This window comes from Mesoplodon bidens (genome assembly GCF_964165515.1).
Source record: "Mesoplodon bidens genome assembly, chromosome: 7".
Lineage (NCBI taxonomy): Eukaryota > Metazoa > Chordata > Mammalia > Artiodactyla > Ziphiidae > Mesoplodon > Mesoplodon bidens.
This window is the reverse complement of record NC_138164.1, coordinates 92,183,665-92,204,959: the sequence shown is the minus strand read 5'-3', so window position 1 is coordinate 92,204,959 and position 21,295 is coordinate 92,183,665. Positions and strand designations below refer to the sequence as shown.

Sequence of the window (21,295 nt, the reverse complement as noted above, 5' to 3'; positions counted from 1 at the left end):
GAAGAGGCCACGAGGATGCTATGTGCGGAGGACACGTCACCTTTTCCTAAATCATTTTGCATATAAAAACTTTTAATGCCATCTGATTTTTTTTTTCTTTCTCCTTAGCAAGAAGCACATGGCTACAGACTCTGTTCTTGCAGTGGGAAAGAACTTCACAATAGAGGCAAAAATAAATCACAGCCACATACAGTGTCATATTTCACAGAAAACTGTGTACGTTTGTTCCCCATATAGGACATACTTCAAAGTAACAAAATAATTCTATCAACTGTCATGTTCCTTCTTCCTGTTAGAAGTAGATGTATTTTTTTTCCCCGTCATGGTACATAAATATCAGAGAAAAGTAGTCTTTGAAATATTTATGTCCAGGGACTTCTTGGTTGGTTATCATTTGGGATGTGTTTAGGTGTGTGTTCAGTGTGTCAGCAGCTTCAGTTTTCATTTTCCCTCCATCCGCGTGCATTCTTCCCAAATTTATATACCAGTCTTCGTCCATCCACACGTTCCAGAATTTCTCTTTTGTAATAATATCTGTAACAAAAGGCATTGCATAAGGTGGCTGGTCTGATTAAGACAGCCGGGGGAATGAGTGGTCACACGGCCTTATCATGTTTGGAGACATGAAACTCCTCACCTCATGGCTCGGCTGAGTTTTTCATAGGTCATGCTGCTGTTGTTTTTCTTTTTCCCCCAAAGCTGGGCCACAGCCTCTGATTTCAAAAACCTGAAGATGCCCTCAGACCGGTCTTCCCACTTGATTAACCCTGGATTCTTGTCTGGGTTCAGGAGGATGTCGCGGATGAATTCCCATAAGTGAGTCCCTCGCGGATCTGAGGTGAAGGAGAAAAAGGAGTTTATTCATGGCTGAAGGCCTAGAGGAGGCCTAGAGTTGAAACATCTTACATCAAGTCAGAGATACTCGACTCCATGCTACCCACCTGTGATGCCAAATCACAGAATCCCCACTGGGTATTTAAGAATGAACTAGCACAGTTTTTTAATTTTACAAATCAGAAAGCTGAAGCATGGAGAATTTAACTGACTTGACCAAGGTCACACAGCTAACTAGTGGCAAAGCCAAGACAAAAGAACAGGTCGTACATAGAGAACAGATTTGTGTTTGCCAAGGGGGCACGGGTTGGGAGAGGGGGCGGAGTGGGAGGTCGGGGTTAGCAAATGTAGGCTATTATATGGAATGGATAAACAACAAGCTTCTACTGTATAGCACAGGGAACTATATTCAATATCCTGTGATAAACAATAATAAAAAATATTTTTAAAAAAGAATGTATATATATGTGTAACTGAATCACTTTGCTGTACAGCAGAAATTAACACAACATTGTAAATCAACTGTACTTCAATAAAAAGAAATAAATTTTAAAAATAGGTTTTAGATCTCCTAGGCTAGGAGGTGTATCTTCTAAATATGGTTGACAGGTTGCTGGGCATTCATTTCAACTTGTTACTTCCCAGGAGAGCAACGCCCAACCACTTTTATTCGGAACTTCTTTTATTTAGAACCTCAACCAATTAGACGGCTGCCACCCAGAAACTGTGTGTCAGCCAAATGCGCATCGGTAGGGTCTTAGAATTCTAACTCCTAGAATATATTGGGGCGGGGTCTCACAGGGGTTGAGGGGGCCAATTTGAAAATGAAACAGCTACTGTAATGAAATTAGCAACCAAATTCAATTCTACCCTCACTGGATTTGTGACACACAACTCCCTCCCACACCCAATTTGAAGGGCTGTGTTCATTCAGTTCTGTGGGATGACCTGGAGTAGCAGATAGCAGATAGCAGTCCAACTCCTTACAATTTCCAGATTACACCACCTTGATTTCTTTCCGTGTCCTCCGCCCCCCACCTCCACGTCTCTGATATTTCATACACTTTCATAAGGTTTTATTATCAGGGGAAATACAACTCCCCAAAAGCACTGTTGAATCTTAAGAATAAACAGTATTTCTTGGAACAATAACTCCACAAAAGTAAGAAGCCAACAAATAGCAAAAGAAAAAAAGAATACACCCTCAGCTGTTTCTTCCCATCTCTCTCCTCTTCCCACCCTTTTTTCTGGAGAAAGGGAAATTGCTCACCCCATGCCTGAAAGAAGTTCTCGTTCACTGATGTCTCAGTTTTAGCACAAAGAGAACAGAATGAGGAGGAAATATCCACTGGGGCTCCACTTTGAGAAGCAACTGCAGAGGGGGTTACTTAGCCAGCAAGTGATGCCTCTCTTTTCACACCCTACCCAGTCTGAGGTGAAGAAATGCAGGCAGCAGGCAGAGGCAATATTTGTCTAAAAACTGGTGGCCTCCAGTTCCTCTCCACTCAAGGGGAAGGGCCAGGAGGCATCTGAAAGCCAGCCAACTTACTGTGCTTTTTGGTGTGGGACTTTGTTGGTTGGTCTTGCTGCTTTTTCATATCAGGCGACTCTGCTAAAGAGAAAAATGAGAACTGCTTCATTTCCCTATTTCCTACAATTATCATCTTCATTCATTCATCCACTCATTTCACCAGTATTTATTGAGCACCTACTACATGTCTGGCACTGTTCAGGTAGGTGATCGTGTCCAAAACAAAACAGAGGTGATAAGTGCTCTGGAGAAAAAATTTCAGGGTAAGAAATAGGGGTAGAAGTGTGGAGATGGGAATAATTTTGCCATTAAATATAAGGTGGTCACAGAAGACGTCTCTGATAAGGGGACCAGAACAGTGTGAGGGGACAGCCATACAGAGAGCTTGTGGAAGAGCTTTCCATGCCTGAGAATAGCAAAGGCCCTGAGGTCAGTGTGCATAGAATAGAAGGAAGCCAGTGTGGCTGTGAACAAGGGGCACGGGGAGCAGGTGAGGTTCACTAAGGCCTTATAGGACTTTTTGAGGATTTTAGCTCTTATTCTGTGAGAGATGGGAAGCCATTGAAGGATTTATTTATTTATTTATTTATTTATTTATTTATTTATTTATTTATTTATTTATGGCTGCGTTGGGTCTTCTTTGTTGCCCGCAGGCTTTTTCTAGTTGAGGCGAGCGGGGGCTACTCTTCGTTGTGGTGCATGGGCTTCTCATTACAGTGGCTTCTTGTTGCAGAGCATGGACTTCAGCAGCTGTGGCACGTGGGCTTAGTAGTTGTGGCTCGCGGCCTCTAGAGCGCAGGCTCAGTAGTTGTGGTACCTGGCTTAGTTGCTCCCCGGCATGTGGAATCTTCCCGGACCAGGGGTCGAACCCGTGTCCCCTGCATTGGCAGGCGGATTCTTAACCACTGCACCGCCAGGGAAGTCCCCACTGAAGGATTTAGGCCATTGAAAAGTTTTAGGTATATATATATATATATATATATATATATAATACAAAAATGTAAACATTTATAACAAAGAAAGATGACTTTTAAGCCAGAGGAGTGCCTTTTTTGGCATGCAAAGTTACCTTTTAATTAGCCTGACAAAGGGGCCATTGACTGGCCTGAGCTCAGTACAGAGGGCCACAGTGGACTATGGAAACACAGATTAGTTTAACAAATGACTCATTATGGTAACCCTTGAGATTATCAACAAAGAGGAGATGACAGAGGAAAATCTGTGCAATAAAACTTGTTAAAGAGAAAACTAAATGATCTAGCAGTGTGTGTGTGTGTGTGTGTGTGTGTGTGTGTGCGCCAATGGGCACTTCAAATGTCAGGACGACTAAAGCAGATCTTGCCATAAAAAAAATTACCACAATCAAAAATCTGCCAACTTGAATCCAGGGCAGCCCCTAAATGGTAGCCAATCCTGATAAGAAATTGGACCAGTATATCGTATCCCTTCTGTGTACATTACATCAGGGCTCCCTAACTTAAGGTTTGCTGACCCATGTGTGGACTTCAAGGGCATTTCAGACTGACTGAAACCACAGGCAAAGGAAGAGGGTCCACAGCTTTCAAGATTGTCAGTAGTGATCCATTATTCAATAAAGTTTGAATACCATTAGATCCTAAGGAAAATGGTTAAGAAGACTAGCTCCTGTTTCTTGACCACTTACTATGTACCAGGCACTGTGGTCAGCACTTTACATGAATCACCTGTTTTGATTCACACAATCGCCCTATGAAGAAGGTACTAGCAGGATCCAGAGGTTTTACTCAAAACCACTCTTCTATGCCATTTCCAAAGATGGTGCCACATAACAGATTTCATAAACATCTTCCCTGCCAAGAATCAGGTTCAGTTCTGCAACCCACTACTTAGTGGGGAAAAGTCATTCCAATTTGATGATTCTCTATCTCCCCACGTGCATGGATGCATTCACCTATCTGATCTCCCAGATTGTCACAACTCAGAGCTCCCAGCAGTTTGAAAGTCGTGGTGGGATAGATGAGAGAGTTTTAATAAGATCTGGTTAGAAGAGAAACCTCTTCTTCTGGTTAAATGCGCCACCACCCTCCCCCACCCCGCCGCCCCTCCCCTCAACACTGTCAGCAGGAGGGTTTGCACCCGACTTGGATTTCTCTGAAACCTGAAAGAACAAATTCGCAGGAAATGCAAGGAGACTCCACTCTCCCTCTCTGTAGGTTTCAGGGTGAGGTTGCGACATCCCATCAGGATGTGACAATATTGCGACAGGTTGGCACCCACAGCGGTTTCCAAGTGATACATCATTCTGACAGGGCCACGTTGTTCTGCAGACAAAGAGTGGCATTTACCCAGCAGGCCACAAGCAAAGCTCATTTTCAAATGGCATCCAGGAGGGATGCAGGGCCATTATTTCAGAGCCAGCATTGAACTCAGAAAAACCCAAGTGTAGGTGTCTCTCAGCTTTTTGGCCTCAATCATTGTTTAGGGGTTGCAAACTCATGTAAGGCAAGAATCAGTTACTTTGGGGAGTTAAGGTACCTTTATGAATAAAATGGAAACCTTGGCCCCTCTCCCCAGAAAAAGGCACATATGTGTACACTCGTGAAATTCTGTAACAATTTCAGGAGTGTGTGGATCACTTAGGAGTCCATGGACTCCAGATCAAGAAGCCCCAGACCAGCTACACCATGAGGAAATGTCTCTTTGAGATGTCAGCCATTTACCCAAGCTAGACTTCCATCCAGCTTAAGAAAGACCTCCCGCAAAAAAAATTCCCCCAATAAAAATGTGTGCATCATCGTAGGCAAGAATATGCAGCCAAAGGCAAAAGAAACTTGAATTTCTTCCAGCCTCTTCTTCCAGTCCCCAGGGCATGGGGGACAAGCTGTGGAATCACCCACCTGCCTCAGCACTAAAATCTTTTGATCTGAAACCTTACCTTAATATGATGGCCCTGCCCCCTGTCTCTTCCCCTGGCCTCAAAATAAAAGTCAAAACCTTTGAAGTTAGCCACGTGGTTAAGTGATTCATCCTTGTAAAATAATGGCTTGCTCTGGGGAAACTGTCCAGCTTGGCTTTCTCCTGCTCCGCTCCCAGGCACCTCAGGCCAAGGTCCAGTCCAGACGGGGCAGCACCGAGGCACAAGTTTATGATGAGTCCCAGAGCGTGACTTCATCTAAGCTGCTTCACAAGAAGCAAAGATTAGAAGCATTTGCATATGATTCAGCTGTGAGCCATTTCTTTACGGGATATACAAATTTCAGTGTTATAATATACCATGCCACCCTCGCTCTAGGCTCAGCGAGTCGGTAAATAAACACATCAATCCCGAGTTAGCGTGATTGGCTCGAGGACTATGGGGCAGATCAGGAACGCTGGCGGCGGCCATTTTATGAAATGAGCAGATGACAGAGAAATCAAAACAGAGCCCGCTCCCCCACCTGTGTTTATCAGCAAGGGCGTCAGTTGACATGTGGCCTCGCCTCAGCGCGGCTTGTGACTTGCACTAAAACACGTAAAGATACTTAACTGCACTCCATTTCATAGGAGCTGGAAATCTAAAGACTCACACAAATGACAAGGGTCTTTGGGGGGGGGGGCGGTTCTGGTCCCGTCCAGTAAAGACTAAACTATTCTAAAAGGAATTGATCCTTACAAGGTTGTAATAACTATCCTACCTGGAAGGCTGTTACCCCAAAGAATTCACCAACCCAGACACTGAAATGATTCTTTAAGTGATCATTCTGATCGGGGTCCTGGATGGCTTATCTCATTTTCCAGCCTGTGTTACAATTTCAGGATAGGAATCTGGAGTAAGGTGATCAAGAATCAGGGGAGGTACAGGAGAGCAGATTTGTAAAGCCCATTTGAAGAAGGACTATTGAAAAGTAGAATAGCTGAACTCAGGAGACAGTGAGTTCCCTGTTACTACAAATATGAAAGCTGACATTGGTCCCTGTTGATTGGGAGATTCCAGCAGGTTAAGTCAGGATGCAGGAGAGAGCAGTGTGTCCTGGCTGGGAGGGCAGCAGAGTTGTTGATTACGGCTTTTCCTTTCCCAGGTGCCTAGAGACTTAACCATCCCTGAGGCTCAGGAAGTGGTTGGTTCAACTTTATTCTTCCTTGGAATCTTCTGTCCTAAGCCAAAGACCCAGGACATGGGAGGTGACACCTTAGGAGGTGTGTCAGGAAGTCAGAGGGTGACCATGGTGGTTTCTTCAGCTCTGAAAACCTTGGTCTTGACTGGGTGGTGACGATTGCCACAGAAATTTTACCCTGACTGACTCAGTTCCCCCAGCATGGCAAATCCACTGCGGAACCTTTCTAGTGTTTGATCTAGTTCCCTAATTTCAGCAAATACTTAGAGTGACACATAAGGCGATGGGCCTCTGTGTGGAGGGGGAGGTCGAGAAATGAATTGGCCTCCATTCTTAACTTCAATTCCAGAAGCATTTACCCTGGCTCCCAGCCCTGTCTCATTCAAAGGGCTTGACCCGAACAAAACCTCAAACCAAAAGCCTTCATTTTTTCAGTTCTCAAAAGCACACTCAACAAAATGAAAAAAAAAAAAAAAAAAAAAGGAAGGAGGAAGGGTTGTTGTTTGATTCTTCCTTTCACAGACACTCTTTTAAATCCCAGCTCTGAAGTTGCCCCAAATTCAATTCCAGGAAAAGACAGATTCACTTGTGACGGGTCTAAGCTCCATTTCACAGAGCCAAACAGATTCACAAATTCGCACCGAGATCAAGAGACAACACGAAACCCTCTCTTCACCTCCCCCATGCACTCATTCCTACCAGTGGAACTATTTGTAAGTGGACAAGGAGAAATCATCTGAAATACAATCTGAAAGCTTCTCTCCCAGACTCCCAGCAGACCAGCCCTCTCACTCAGTGTAACCTTGATTGAGAGTCATGGGTAGACCCCAGATGCATCCAATCCTAACCAAACACGACTCATATGAACATAATTCATAATGTGCAGGCGGTCTGACTAATTAGAGAGTCCTGATGAGCCAACAAGGTCAGACTTTAAAACTGACCTGTGATTCCCAGGGTTCCAGAAGTTTTCAGCTACTGCCCCTCCACCCAGAGACCATCATCCCAGGTTCACTGTCCTCTGAATTCCACTGTTAGACATTCATTCTCTAAAGCCAAAGACAGCTTGTTGAAAATTAACTAGAGCCTTCTCCCCCATAAGTATACCCACATATGAATAATTTTATTGGATAATTTCACAAAAGCAAGTTTTTACTGAAAAGAGAGTTTCTGTTGTCACAGAGAGTGACTTGGTTTCACAGGAGCAAAACACATTTCCTAGAGGCATCCTTGCTGGTCATTTTCAATGTACAAATATGGGCCCCAAAGCAGATTCTTTATAAACCTTTCCTAGCCTTTTAATGGGAAAGACTCCAGCGAAGTTGGAAATGTAGGGCATTGGTAATTCTCATTAATTCACAGTAAACACTTGCAGGAGGCACACTCAGCCTCAGATGTCAGGACAACTTACCAATGGGAAGGTGACCGCTGGTTGTCATGGAGATCTGGGCCCGGCAGAAAGTTTTGCTGTCCAACAAATCTGTGGCAATGAAAACATAAAGGACATTAAGAGTCCCCTCCTTACAACATAAATTTTTGGCTGTTAGCAAACCGGAATAAGAATGTAAAAGGGTCTTAAGCGTTGGGGAGTTAGTTACCTACTGTGCTACCATAGTTGGTGTCATATAAATAGTTTTCTTCTTTCCAGGTGTTCATGATGGAAGGGTCTACAAAGGACAGAAAATGGGAATGTCAGCAATCACCTTCCCCAGGTGAGGAGTTTGCCTTTTCTTACTCACTGTTCATCAAAGAGGTGTGGGACAAGGGGCTGGTTCTCAGAGAGAAGAGATAAGATTCTGCCTCAGCCACATGTTACCTTATCATAATGTTACCCCAGTTTTCTTCCAGGGCCCTAGGGGAGATGGACTTTGTTACGGCCCCATCCAGGTGTTCTACACCTGTTGCATTTTGAGGGAAGTGAGAGAAGTTGTAACAGTGGGATCCTGTCCTGGACCAATGCTTTCCTGAGGATATTCCCAGTCTGTACTTGGGGGGGTCCAGGAGCCTGGCATTGTCTTACATTCTACTATATTGTCACCAGAACATTTTTAGACTAGTAAAAAAAAAAAAAATGGTAGGGACAAAATAATTTCATGATTAATGAGCATCTTTTACTAGTAACGTCTTCCTGGGAGAATTAATGATGTTTCTTTAAGAAAAAGTCTGCTCAGTCTTATCACAGAGTCTTTATTGCTAAAATCCAGAGAGAAACTCTCCTCAAGTTGGGTGACAGCCCCCTCCCTCCAGAATTTCTCCAATATGCTTAAGGGGTAACATAAAATTTTCAAAACAGAACTAAGGAGAAGGAGATGAGAGTGTTACCAAATCAAATAAACAGGTTTTAAGAGTAGGGCCTCATTGCTTCATCTAGGAAAAGTTCTCTCTCTCTCTCTCTCTTCAGTGTGCTGGGTAAGCACGTCTCCTGACTCTTCAGATTTCAGACTCCAAGGAAACTCCCCTCCACCTACCCTAAACGAAGCCCAACTCCTACACACCCCTCACCTCTGGGCTGATCTCCAACAGAAGTTTCTTCTTTCCTGGCTGGCCAAGAGCTGTGAGATCTGGCAGGAGTTGTCACCTCATCCCCACCAGGAACTTCCTGCTCTCCCCTCGTCACAGACAGAGGCTGCCCTCCGCTCCCTCCTGCCCAGCATCTGAATTTCAGGGCCGGGGTGGTAAGCCACTGGCCGAGTTTCATTTTGTTTGTGTAGCATAAGTGGTATACAAACCTGACTCACTGGCTAAGTCCTCCTGTTTACGACATAGGGATTTAGCTGGTATTTGAACTAATAGCTACGTGTTTGGGCACCCCAAGCCTGATCACTTAGGGGTTACACCCTCTGGCCTCGTTGGGTCACCTTGTACACCTGTTGTTGTCTCTGAAAACAAACTGAACCAAAAAGATTTGGGGGTGTTGGCCCCTGTATGAGCCTCCTTTCCCCTCCTCCCAGGGTGGAGCTTCTTCCCCACCCCTCGGCTCGGCTTTTGTGAACTGGCAACATGAGAATGTCTGGATGGTCAAGGAGGAATTGTCAAGTACTTGAGACCTCTCCAGTACCAAACTGTCTCCTCCGCTGGGGCTATCTGTCCAGTCAACAGTGGGGATTCGGGGTCAGGGGGCACCATCCTCTAGGCCAACTCCTGTGCCTGCCTCTAGGGCAGTCACGCCCATAAAGCATAGACCATCTGGGTAACTCAACCCTGGTCTCTGGGGGGAAGGGCAGGGCTAGGAATACCTAATTAACATGTTTAGCAGCTACTGTTTTTCTTTAATAATGGTAGACCAGCACCCTTACAAAAGAGTAAATAACTGCGTGGGGCCAATTTCTGCCCCTAGTGACTCAAAAATCACCCCAGGTAAAATACAGTCCTTGGTGACTGGCACGCAACCTGCAGGGAGGCCTGAGGCAAACTCTGTGGTTGGTCCATGTGGCCCACATTCTCACTGATGTGGACATGGGGAGTGACCTTGGAGCAGTGGCAGCTCCTATGGGCTTGGGGGGACTTGCAGAGCTCTCCCTAGCCTAAGAGGTCATAGGCCAAAGGTCACTATACAAAGACCTCTGATTGGTACAAGGCTCTAGGGCACAACTTCTCGAGGCAGTTACTGCCCCCTGCAAGTCCCCAGGGGAGACAGAAAGTCCTCAGGAGAGAGATTTGGGACAGAGGAAGGAGGGATGATTAGGCAGATGGAGAACAAAAATGAATGTAGCTACTCTGGGCCTGCAGACTCTACTCAGAGCTCAGAACAGTGGCTTTTGTCTAAAAGCGTACTTAAGGCGGGAATCAGTTCCACAGCTGCCTTTGGACATCCCTACAGAAACTCCAAGGTCCCCAGAAACTATAGTAACTACAACACCAAGTCCGAATATTCCTCCTCCTTGTGAAACACACTCCCTCCAAGGGAGGAGGGGGAGAGGAGACACTGACCCTTCCTCTTCTCTCCCCTTGCTTCTCCTAACTTGGCCAAGTCCAATCCCCTGACTCTTTGTGGTGACAAGAAAGCCCACTTAGATTCTGCATTTTCTGGGCTCCTGGATCAGAGCCTGGGTGTTCCCTTGACCAACCATGGGAAGCAGAGAAGTGTGGGCAGAATTAGGCTCACCATCAATCTTAACAATCAGAAATAGTCGTCAGTCATTGGTCCCAAGGACGAGGGATGAGGCTCATGGCTGCCTGGCCCATTGGAGACAGCCAGGGAAGAGACATCCCTGGGTTTCCTGCCAAAGTACTGGCTCCGTCCTGCTCCCACACTCTCCCTCACACTCCCTCCCAGTTGTCCTCCGCAGGCCTTTGCCTACCAAGTTGGCTCCCTTCATCTGCCACGACTCACCAGCTTGTTCGGTCTTGACAATGACATTGTGTGTGGACTGGAACAGGTCACTGCTGCACTGGCCTGTGAAGGACAGATTGGGAAACTCAGAGCGGGCCCACGTGTAGCCAAAATGTGTTGCTTGACCAAGGACGAAGCTGGCTTCATGGAAGAGCTTCTGACAATCCCACAGCATGATCACCCTTCTTTGCTTCTGGGAGGGGGCTTCCCTCTCTGGATCTATAATCTCAAGCCTGGGGCCCTTGGCCCAGAAAATCAGTAGCTAGGGCACCAACATCAGATGGAATTATTTGGCCTTGTATAGAGAAGGCATCCAGTATGAAGGAAATAGAACTTTAGAAGTTGGAAGACCAGTTTTTCCACTAATAGCTGCAAGGTACTTCACCTTTCTTCATCTTGGTTTCCTCAACTGTACATTTAGGAGATTAAGCTAGCTAAAGTCATTAGATTTCCTCTAAGGTTCTTTCCCATACTAAGATTTGATACAAAATGCAAAGGAAAACCACCTTAGTTCTTCTTTGATCTTAAATTTAATCAAACCCCTTTTGATTAGATCTAATCTATGAGCTATGTCTGGATAAGTGCAGTGATTCTTCCCTTATTTATGCCTGGCAACTTTTCTCCAGATGTATCATATATGAAAGCACATATATACAAGTGAATTCGTTTCATATGTTTTTCCTGCCCATCCAGGTTATAAATATCTCAGGAGCAGAGGTCATGCTTTAATGTCTCTGACCTTCAGTTTTCCCAGATGAAAACTGCCCCTGTCAAATGGGTGCAATATTTATTTTCACATAAGGTCACCAAATGAATCAATTCACTTAGAGTCCTTGTATAAGTAAATACTCAATAAATGTAAGTTAGTAGAATGTCTACAAAAAGGCAAACAACGAAACAAAGGTGAGAAATCTGGACATTAGGCATTCAGAGACACCAGCAGCATGCAAGTCATGGAAGGCCAAAGGTGGAAGGTCAAAGGTGGAAGGTCAAGGACAGCCACATCACCTCCCACACTTCCCTGCCTTAAGCTTCAATCAGGGCAAAGCTTTAAAGGAGTGGATTTAATTGGAGGTGGGGAGGTAAATATTTTTAATTCTTCAAGTGTAAGTCTGCTCTTTCTGAAGATGCCTGGGGGTTATTTTTAGAGCTTTGTTTGGTTTGGTTCTAGTAAAAGAAAAATGAGCAACCACCTCTGTGAGGTGGATGGGAAGTAGGGAGTGCCCAGGAGCTGAATGAGGTCATCTCAAATGGCCACCACTTCTGCCTGCTCCGAAGCCAGACGCTGGATTCTCTTCAGTGTTGATGGCAGCTATCTGGATCTGAATCTGGTTCATAGCCCTGGAGCTCATGCTTCCCAAAGCTCCAGCTACATGCCCAAACACAGATTCTGCTTAGACAGACATGCCCATTCTGATGTGGACAGGACAGCTCACTATTCATACATATCACTGCTTTCCAAACTAGTTCTCAGAGGAGCTAGTTTTTTTGTTTGTTTGTTTGTTTTGCAGTACAAGGGCCTCTCACTGTTGTGTCCTCTCCCGTTGTGGAGCACAGGCTCCGGACGTGCAGGCTCAGCGGCCATGGCTCACGGGCCCAGCCGCTGTGCGGCAAGTGGGATCTTCCCAGACCAGGGCATGAACCCGTGTCCCCTGCATCGGCAGGCGGACTCTCAACCACTGAGCCACCAGGGAAGACCGGAGCTAGTTTTTTATAACCATATCAGAAGAACCTTAGGCCCGTGTCAAGGACATTCTGCAAGATAGTTGTCTACCCTACCAGCTCTTGCAAGCCAGTGTAGCACACGTGTAGTTGTGAATAAACTATCACCAATGGACAGCCTTTAAACGGTGCCTGTCTATGTGCTAGGTGAGGCCTCAGGAAAGACACCTGGGGCTCTAGGGCAGCACCAATCCCAGAAATCACTGAAGAAACATCCCAAATGTGTCCAGACCATTCGTTTTAAGCCTTTTTTCGATTCAGGACCTTTTAAAAATCTGTTGTAAGATCGTAAGCTTTCTCCCCTCCCAAAAAACAAACTAGATCTAATTTTGCCTATTTTCTTACCACACTTACGTCCCATCTTGAGAACCTAGGTGTAGAAATGTTTTTTAAAAAATAGCCATGATGATCTTAACAAGCAAGGGATTGGGAATGAAACAATTGAACCCCATTTGCAAGAGAAAGAAGTGGTTTTCTGAGAGTACCAAGTATCCTGTGAATACCCAGCTAACCTTTGTCTCCTTGGACATTAACCATGTAAAGAGAGAATTACAGTATGCTGGATTTGTATGGGATTAGACACACCTTGTACCCTAGGCTTCAAGCCTGTCCTCTCACTTCCCTTCTACTTCTCTGTCTCAGGAAACAGTCATTTGGAGGTGAGACCATCCTTGGATACCCCTAAACAGGAACCCTGCCAGCTGTGGAGTCTCTCCTCTTCCCAGATGGCTCCTAGCAGGGCAGAGAGACAGAGACAGAGACAGAGAAAGAGTTACCATTCCACTTGAGATGCTGCAAGTTGCTGTAGAGGAGCTGTCCCGCTGTCCCTGCCGCCCGGATGAACTCCTGCAGACTCATGCTGCAGAGATGCTCGCCGTTGATGTCAAACTCCTGGAAAGGGATGCAGCTGGCGTCCAGCTGGTTGGTGTCAAGGAGGTGCTGGAGCCACTCCCACACCTGGTACTTGGTCCAGTACTGAGGATGGATTTCATGCCACTGGCCTCCAAAAAACCCGCTGGAAACTGCAAAACAGGAGGCGGCCCTGTGAGTGACCCGTGTTTGTTTCCGAGCATGATCCCAGACATGGGGATGCCCCTCTGGCTGCCAGACGTCACAGGGATCACAACCACCCTCTGCGTGCATCAGTGGGGATTGGAGCTTGAGATGGGCTCTGGAGAGGAGGCTCTAGGAAATGCAATTCTTTCCCCAGTTGTGGTGGGAGCCAATCATTCAGCCTCTGTATATCTTCATTTTGTTCTCCATATACTTACCCCTGAGCTCTGGATGAGGACACAACACTTGAAATGCTCTGAGATCATGAGCTCTTTCCCCACCTCCCACAAACTACCATGAAAGCTAAAGCATTGCTACAGTTTCAACAGAGTATTAGCTTCTTGTCCACACCCACATAATTCTCTCCTTCTTCTCCCTCTCTCTCTCCCATTTATTTCTCTCTCTTACACATGCATATATACACATACATACCCAAAACTCAGACCATTTTCAACCAAACTGAAGCTTGAGACTCAGGTTCTTGTCTCTGTGATGCCTTTGCTGCTCCCCAAAGTGGCCCAGATGATTCATCTGCTCACTGTGCTGACATCCTCCCACCCCATACTGGTTATTACAGCCACTAGGATGTCACTTCCCTACTCAGCTACCTTCAGCAATTTCCCTTTATCCACTGAAATTAGGCCCAAAACTGCCAAACCAGGCATTAAGGCTCTTCACTAACTATTCCTCAAGTGACCTTTTGCCTTTTTTCTACGTTGTTCTTTCAGCCTGGTTTGTAGTCTACCTATCACTGCCTGTTGAATTTCTACCCAGCTTGCTGGCCCTGACCACCCTATAAAGCCGTCACAGACCCCCTTGACTGACTGCTGAGGGCTGCTGTCCTCTGAATCTCTAGGAGATGCACTTTTCATTTCTCCTAGTTACGTTTGTCATGTTCTGCCTCTCTTGGTGGGTCTCTAACTACAGTCCTGTCCTCCTTCGTAAATTGTATGCTCAAGGTCATGGACTCTGTCTTACCCATCCTTGTATCTCCCATAAAAACTACCTCAGAGACTTTGCCATCATAGGTACTGTCTCTCTCCTTCTTTAGTAAATTTGGGGCTGAAGAAGAAATAACGTTGGAACCTGGAAGAGTTGTGAGGTGCATTCACAAGATGGTTAATTCAAGTACCGGCGAAGAAGAGGAGTTCATTCAAGCCAATAAATATTACTGAGCTCGCTATGGACTAACCATCTATGTATGTGACACTCATACTCACTTAAGAGAACATGACTAAATCAGCCCCAAATCCTGGAGGGATGGAGAAGAGAGAACCAGCCTCTGGCAGCATATAACCAGACTGAGAGACCTTACAATCCCCTTGAAAGCATGGGCCAAGGGAAGGAGCTCTCTAGTGGGAAAGGTGAGGGGCAAGGACAAGGGGAAAACCCTATTATAGCCCACCAAGCTGAAGGAGGGGAAATCCAGCTGAGCATGACACACAGATAGTCCCACAAACTCAAGGATAGACCAACAGAGGAAAACGTAGCAAAAGAAAATGGTCCCTAACTTTTTCTTCAAGGTCATGCTAGATCAGTACTTCTCAAACTCTAATGTGATTATGAGTCACCAGGGGATGTGGTTCAAATGCAGGTTCTGATTCCATAGACCTGGGGTGGGGCCTGAGTTTCTGCATTCCTAACAAGCTTCCCCAGGATGATTATGATGCTGGTCAGTGGATACAGTTTGGATGGCAAGGAGCTACAGAGCTCCAAAAGGTTTGATCTCCATAATGCCTATGGCCTAGCCCTCAACACCTCAGGAGGAAAGGCTGAAGGGGGAATGTTTCCAACCTGGTCCCACCTGCCACTCATATTATGTGCCTTACTCCGCATTCCTCATGGCCACACAAAAGCAGGCCTAAACCCCCAGCTTGGGCCCTAAAGGAGAAGCCAACAGTGGAGGGGGAAGGGGCAGGGACTGGACGAATCTAGTCCCAAAATTAAATTACATAGAAATATTCCCTAATACACCAACACACAGAGCCTAGACCGGATGTCTCCACTTCCTCCCGAATTTTTGGTGTCCTACCAATACAGCTATTTAAGGGTGGGCTACATTTTTTGCAGCTCCCCAAGTCTTTGTACTTTTATTTTTTAATTAATTGTGTTGCTATGACCGTGCAGCTCCGGGTTTGTAAACAAGAGACAACAACCCTCAATAACCCCACGCCAGGCCTGCGGTACTTTCTTCTCTCGATGTCACATGACCCAGATGAGAGGATGGCTCCTGATAGCGCAGCCTGTTAGAATTTGCCAGAACCCGAGAATTTTGTCTAAAGTTGACCAGGGGAGACTCCCCATCAGCCAGGCGACTCATCAGATTCCTGAAGCTTTGGGAAAAGCACTGAAAATCGTATGAGTTCAGCTCCTCTCTGGCATTCAACTGGCCTCCCCCATCAATCATGACCAGGAGCTGGGCCCTCTCTGGGGCCTCTGGAAGTTAGAGAGTAAAAAAGTGATGTTTAAATTCCACTCCCTGCTGACTACACTCCAGAGCAAACCAGAGGGATGCTGCCTTAATCGAGGGTCCTAGGGCCTGGCATCCAAAAGATTTTGCAGCCTAAAGAGCTTTTCCCTGTTTGGAATCATCCTTTGAGGGCCCCACAAGGAATCTGAGTCCTGCCACAGGGAAGGTCATGCCCAGAAAAGGCAGGAGTTCAGAAGCACAGGTGATCAGTCAGAGAAGGTCACCCATCCCCGCTTTTGACCACGTGTGGCTGGGCTTCCAAGCTGGAAGGTGGAGCTGCCCACGGATCGGCCACTTCTTGGAGAATGCACCCCTTCCATCAGCCTCCCACTGCTGCTTCCCAGACTCTGCTCACCGATGGCCCATTTCCATTTTCTCAAGGGAAGCAAGCACAGCAGAGTCTCTGGGGAGGAGATTAGCGGCAGGTATTGGGCAGGAGAAGGCTCAGAGCTCCCTACACCCACTGCAGTTCGGTGCACAGAAGTCTGTGCAAACTGAACACCTTCACAATGGGGTGCGGTGCCCTGATTCAGCAACAACTTTTTTCAGTCCGGCTTCTACAGTAAGCCATGGGCTTGATCACCAAACCCTCTCTAAGCCCCACCACCAGGCCCTCCTTCTTCTAATCAGTCGGTTCTAGATTAAAGCACCAAAGGCAGGCACATGGTCTCCTAACAACTCTCCCCTCCCTTTACAAAGGGAAATCACCGGAAAATGAAATAGAAAGATAAAGCTGCTACAACTGTCTTCTCCTTAACTTCCACGCTTCCATGCGACACACACACACACGCACACACACATATACACACACGCACACACAGTTTTCCATCCTATCCTATCTTGATATCCCAGCCAACACTATTAAAGTCGGCCTTCCTCTGGGGTGCCTCTTCTATCACCCTCTCTGCCAGGCTACCAACCTGGACCTTTGAATATTGGGAGAAAACCATGGAATATCTCAAATGGGCTTCTGGCTGGGGCCCTGGGGTCCTGTGAGGACCTCCAGCGTGAAGAAGAGTTTTCTCCAGTCTCCCTGGTCCCCACACCCCCCGGCTGAATAAAACCTGTATTTTTCATTAAGTTGGGAAACGAAGCCTAATTAAAGCCGAGGAAGAATCCCCATGGGGAGTGACACTGACCCCCGCGCGGCCCCTTACCATTGCACGTGGGGTAGCTGTCTGTCCAGGCCGGCTGCTGGTGGAGGAGATTGTTGCTGGGATTGAGATTCATTACACCACTTCCTTCCAGAATCATGATCTGTAAAGGGATCAAACAGGCCGTTCAGCCAGTGCCTCTTGGACAAACGTCATTTGAGAGTATAGATCATAGAGTGAATTTAGGAAGGAAGAAGTAATTTGGTCCTTCCATCCATTGCCTGTGAAGCATGTTGCCACAGCCCTTTCAGTAAAAGCAAAACTCACTGGCAATTAAAAATTTCCAGGTTCGATTTTCATATGCATGAGGCAAGATTTTATAGCCACCCATTCACAAATGAATAATCTCTGATCAGGAATGAAACGGGAGGAAAATGTAATACTTGCTCACTGGGCGAGTCTGGCCAGCAGCCAATTTTTTTTTTTTTTTTTTTGACAAAAGTGAAAATACCGAAGAGGTTTTTATTTAAAGTAAAATTTCAATCAATGAAAACCCAAATGGGTAGCAGAACAGACCCGGCACCTGTGCAGGAACTCTGACCTGAAATCAGACATTTACAAATCTCAACACATCTGAGCAGCCTACACCTGGGCATCCAGTAAATTCCCTCAGCACAAATGTCTGCCACGGGATGGGCTCGTCTTGGAGGACCTCAGCCATATTTGACCTAGAGTTTGTCAAGTATTTGGCTCCGTGATAATATTAGAAATCAGTTGGTTTTGGGGACAAGACACTGCCCCTTCCCCTCCTTCTTGGTAAAAATTCAGCCCCACATTCCCTCTCCTTTTAGAGACCTGGAGAATACCGCAGGTTTCAAAGCTGATCTGAAGCTGACTTTCTCAGTCTGAGGGCTCGTTTTCTCAGTAAAGGACCCAGGAGAAGAGGCTGTCTTCCATGAGCCTGTTTGGGTTTTTTAAACCATGTAAAATTTTTACACTTTAGAAATATTCACCTCAGTCGTCCAGCATCTACAATGTTCCTACCCTCAAGGCAGGCGCCCTCCACCTTTCAGACTCAAAGCCCCAGAAGTGTGTTCAATCATCCAAAGGATGAACAGCTTGTTTCCAGAGGATGATTGAGCATTACCCAGGGCCTCTAAGGGTAACCTGTTCTTTGGAAATGTTCAGGTAGGGAGAAGAGTCTAGCTTTAGAGTAGCAGTTCACGGAAATGTTTCTGCCTGTATGGGGGAAATCTTGCTTCTTCACGAGTCACCAACCTCCCCCAGTTGGAAACTGCCCAGCCAGAGTAGTTCCATCCCGCAAAACCCTTTCCTCTAATTTAGCTAGTGCTCCTCTGGTTCTATGTAGGGCTTGAGAGGGGAGAAGAAGGGTCTGGAAAAGGCATAAAAATTCATTCATGTGTTCATTTCTTCAACAGATATTTATCAGCCTTGCAATGGGCTGGGCACAGTTTTAGGGACCAGGGATAGAGCAGTGATTAAGAGTTGAACTAGGCTAAACAGGAACATTTATCATGATTATTAACATCATCATCCTGGTTGTTTGGCAAATAATTAGGCCTAAGTAGAAGGTAGGAGAAGGAAAGATGTGGTGGGAATAATGAACACTGTAACAGACCACAGGGTGCGGAGACGGCAGAGCTGGATTCTACGTGGTGGTGCCATAGAGATGAGTTTCGAAGTCAGAAAGAGCGGGGGTTTATCCCACGCTCTCACACTTACCTGCTAAAGTTGGTACTAAGTCGAACAAAAGTCATTAACCTCTCTGAACCCCAGTTTCCTCTTATGCAAAATACAGGTCATCATACATACCATGTGTATTGGTTGGAGCTTAAACAAGTTTCTATACCTCAAGCACTTGGCACAAAGTAGGACATGACCTCATGGTAGGTGTTATGAGGAGGAGGGCTACTACATCTCTGGATAACCCAAACCAGAAGCAACCTTGGGCCTCAGTTTCCCCACGCAAAAATTTAAAGAAGGTAGATTGCTTCTTAAGTTCATTTCCAGAAATCGCTTTGATTCTCACTCTCAGAGAAAACCAACCCAAGTCGAGCCTTTTTCTCCTTCACAGGAACTGGGCCTTTTCCCATCGAGCTTTCTACAGCAATTGCCCTAAGCTAAGAAACCAAATGGGGGACTCCAAGGTACAAGAAAACTTCCAGGTCCCCAGAGGGGTGGCTGGGGGAGGGAGGAGGCATGGCACTGACTCCTGTTTGCTCAAGGCCGGGCTTGTTCCTTGCCAGCATTTGCTCAACTATAAGCAGTAGACAGGTTACTGTTTAACCCTGAAGGGGCTGCAGCTCAGAGCCCAGCCCATCTGCCCTCCAGGCTGTGGGTAAGGGTGGGGTGTGCAGCGGAGGCTTCCCTGAAATTCTTTCACAAGGGTTTGCCCGCAGGGCTGTTTCAAAGTGGTCATTTCAGTGGAAGCCAGACATGCCGGGGCCAACTAGGACCCACCTCCTCAACCGGCTGGCCCAGACCTCCTGCTCACCACTTCCCAAAAAACTAGAAGGCAGGGTGGTGTGAGGACTGAACGCCTGGCTTTGAAGTCAGGGAGAGGTGGGCTCAGATCCTAGCTCCCCTGCTCACTGTGGGTGACCTTGAGCAAGTTCAAGTCTGTCTAGCCTAAATCTTTCTGATCCTCACTTTCCCGCCCTGTAAAATGGGAACAACCCAGACACAGAGGGCTGTGGGCATCGAATGAGCTTGTGCATGCAGAGAGCCGAGTGGGTACTAAGGAACAATTCAATAAATGTCTCATGACTGTGTGGGCCAGTTTTCCTCTTAGGACTGAATGCCCACCAGCCCCTTTCCTCCGGGCAGACATCATTTCTCAGCACGAGGCACCCAGAACTCTCAACCCACAGAGAAGCCCCGAGGACCACAAGGTCACAGCTGCCCGGTTGCCACCTGGCCCCCCAGGAGGCTGAGCGTGCTCCCTGCCAGCACCCTCTTTCCAAGGGAAAGCAGCTGGCAGGGTGAAGGGCCCTTTTTTACAGGGCACAGTAAATGGTTACTGCCCATAAAAGAGTTTATGTGGCATATTCCTTAGTGAGTCAGAGTTCACCGAGGTCACCCGGGCTTGTGAGGAAAGAAGATCAGTATTTTCAACCCAGCTTGGGGCTGCAGGGACAGCGCCCTTAGCATGGGCACCGAAGGCCCCCCACCTCGGGGCCAGCATGGCAGAAGGCCTTTCACCAAGTCCTACCCCGCCGGAGGCCCAGCTCTTCAGGTGTAAAATGAGGACATTTGCCCCCCAGCAGCCTTACAGGACTGTTGAAAAGATCAAATGAGATAATGGATAATAAATGTGCCTTGCGAATTGTTTTTTTTTAAAAAAGCATTATTATAATCAACTCAGCCACACTCCCATATATGAATATAAACTTTCTATGGTACATGGTGATTACTTTATGAGGTATAAAAAGCAACCCTTTTCATTAAAAAGTAAGGGAATTATTTAATGCTGTTCTTTAAGCTTTCTACTTTACCTTCAGCATAGCTTTTGTTATGTTCTTTCAAAAGAAAAATATATCAAGTGTGGGAGGTAGAGACTTTGGAATCTCTGAGGCCTGGGTTGGAATCCAGGCTCCCCATCTTTCAGCCACCTGACCTTGAGTATGTTACCCTTTCCCAGCTCAATGTCTTCACTGATTTCAAAGGGGAAGTCAGGGAAAGTGGATGTCCTCCAAGCCTAAGGGCTGTTTGGAAGGATAAATAATATCATGGATTTAAAGGTCCCTAGTCCAATGCCAGAACACATGCCCTCATTTAAAATCAGTTTCTTTTCCTTTCTTTAAACATCAGTTCTCAGGGTGTTGCTCTAACACATTTTACTTCTTCCAAGATTGGAGGAAGTAAATTCAGAGCCTAAGTAAGAAGGTTCCAGCCTTCGAGCCAAAAGCAAGCTGGGAAAAGGATCTATTTGGCCTCATCTCCAGCTCGAGGGAGAATTCTAGGGGTGAAAAGCAGTTTCTCAACCTCAGCATGACTGGCATCTTGGTCCAGGATGGTTCTTTGTTGCGGAGCCGACTTGTGCACTGCAGTACGCTTAGCTGCATCACTGGCCTCTAGCCACTAGATTCTAGCAGCACTCACCCACCACCCCCCTGAAAAATGTCCCCTGGAGCCAAATCACCCCCAGTTGTTGTGAACACCAGT

At 46.4% G+C, this 21,295-nt stretch overlaps 1 protein-coding gene across 2 annotated transcripts in view; it reads right to left on the bottom strand.

The window, feature by feature from the left end:
* Window positions 1–279: 279 nt before the first annotated feature.
* Window positions 280–21,295, bottom strand: part of EHF (ETS homologous factor) — a 38,482-nt gene continuing 17,466 nt past the window's right edge. The window contains exons 2-9 of one of the 2 annotated variants that reach the window (XM_081239305.1): window positions 17,174–17,273; window positions 13,270–13,515; window positions 10,772–10,834; window positions 8,037–8,105; window positions 7,850–7,918; window positions 2,384–2,446; window positions 638–833; window positions 280–534 (exon numbers count right to left, since the gene is read on the bottom strand). In XM_081239305.1, the coding sequence (XP_081095431.1) occupies window positions 435–534; window positions 638–833; window positions 2,384–2,446; window positions 7,850–7,918; window positions 8,037–8,105; window positions 10,772–10,834; window positions 13,270–13,515; window positions 17,174–17,270 (903 nt within the window). In that variant the 5' untranslated portion in view covers window positions 17,271–17,273 and the 3' untranslated portion in view covers window positions 280–434. The remainder of the gene's footprint in view (window positions 535–637; window positions 834–2,383; window positions 2,447–7,849; window positions 7,919–8,036; window positions 8,106–10,771; window positions 10,835–13,269; window positions 13,516–17,173; window positions 17,274–21,295) is intronic. The other variant, XM_081239306.1, reaches the window with a different exon arrangement.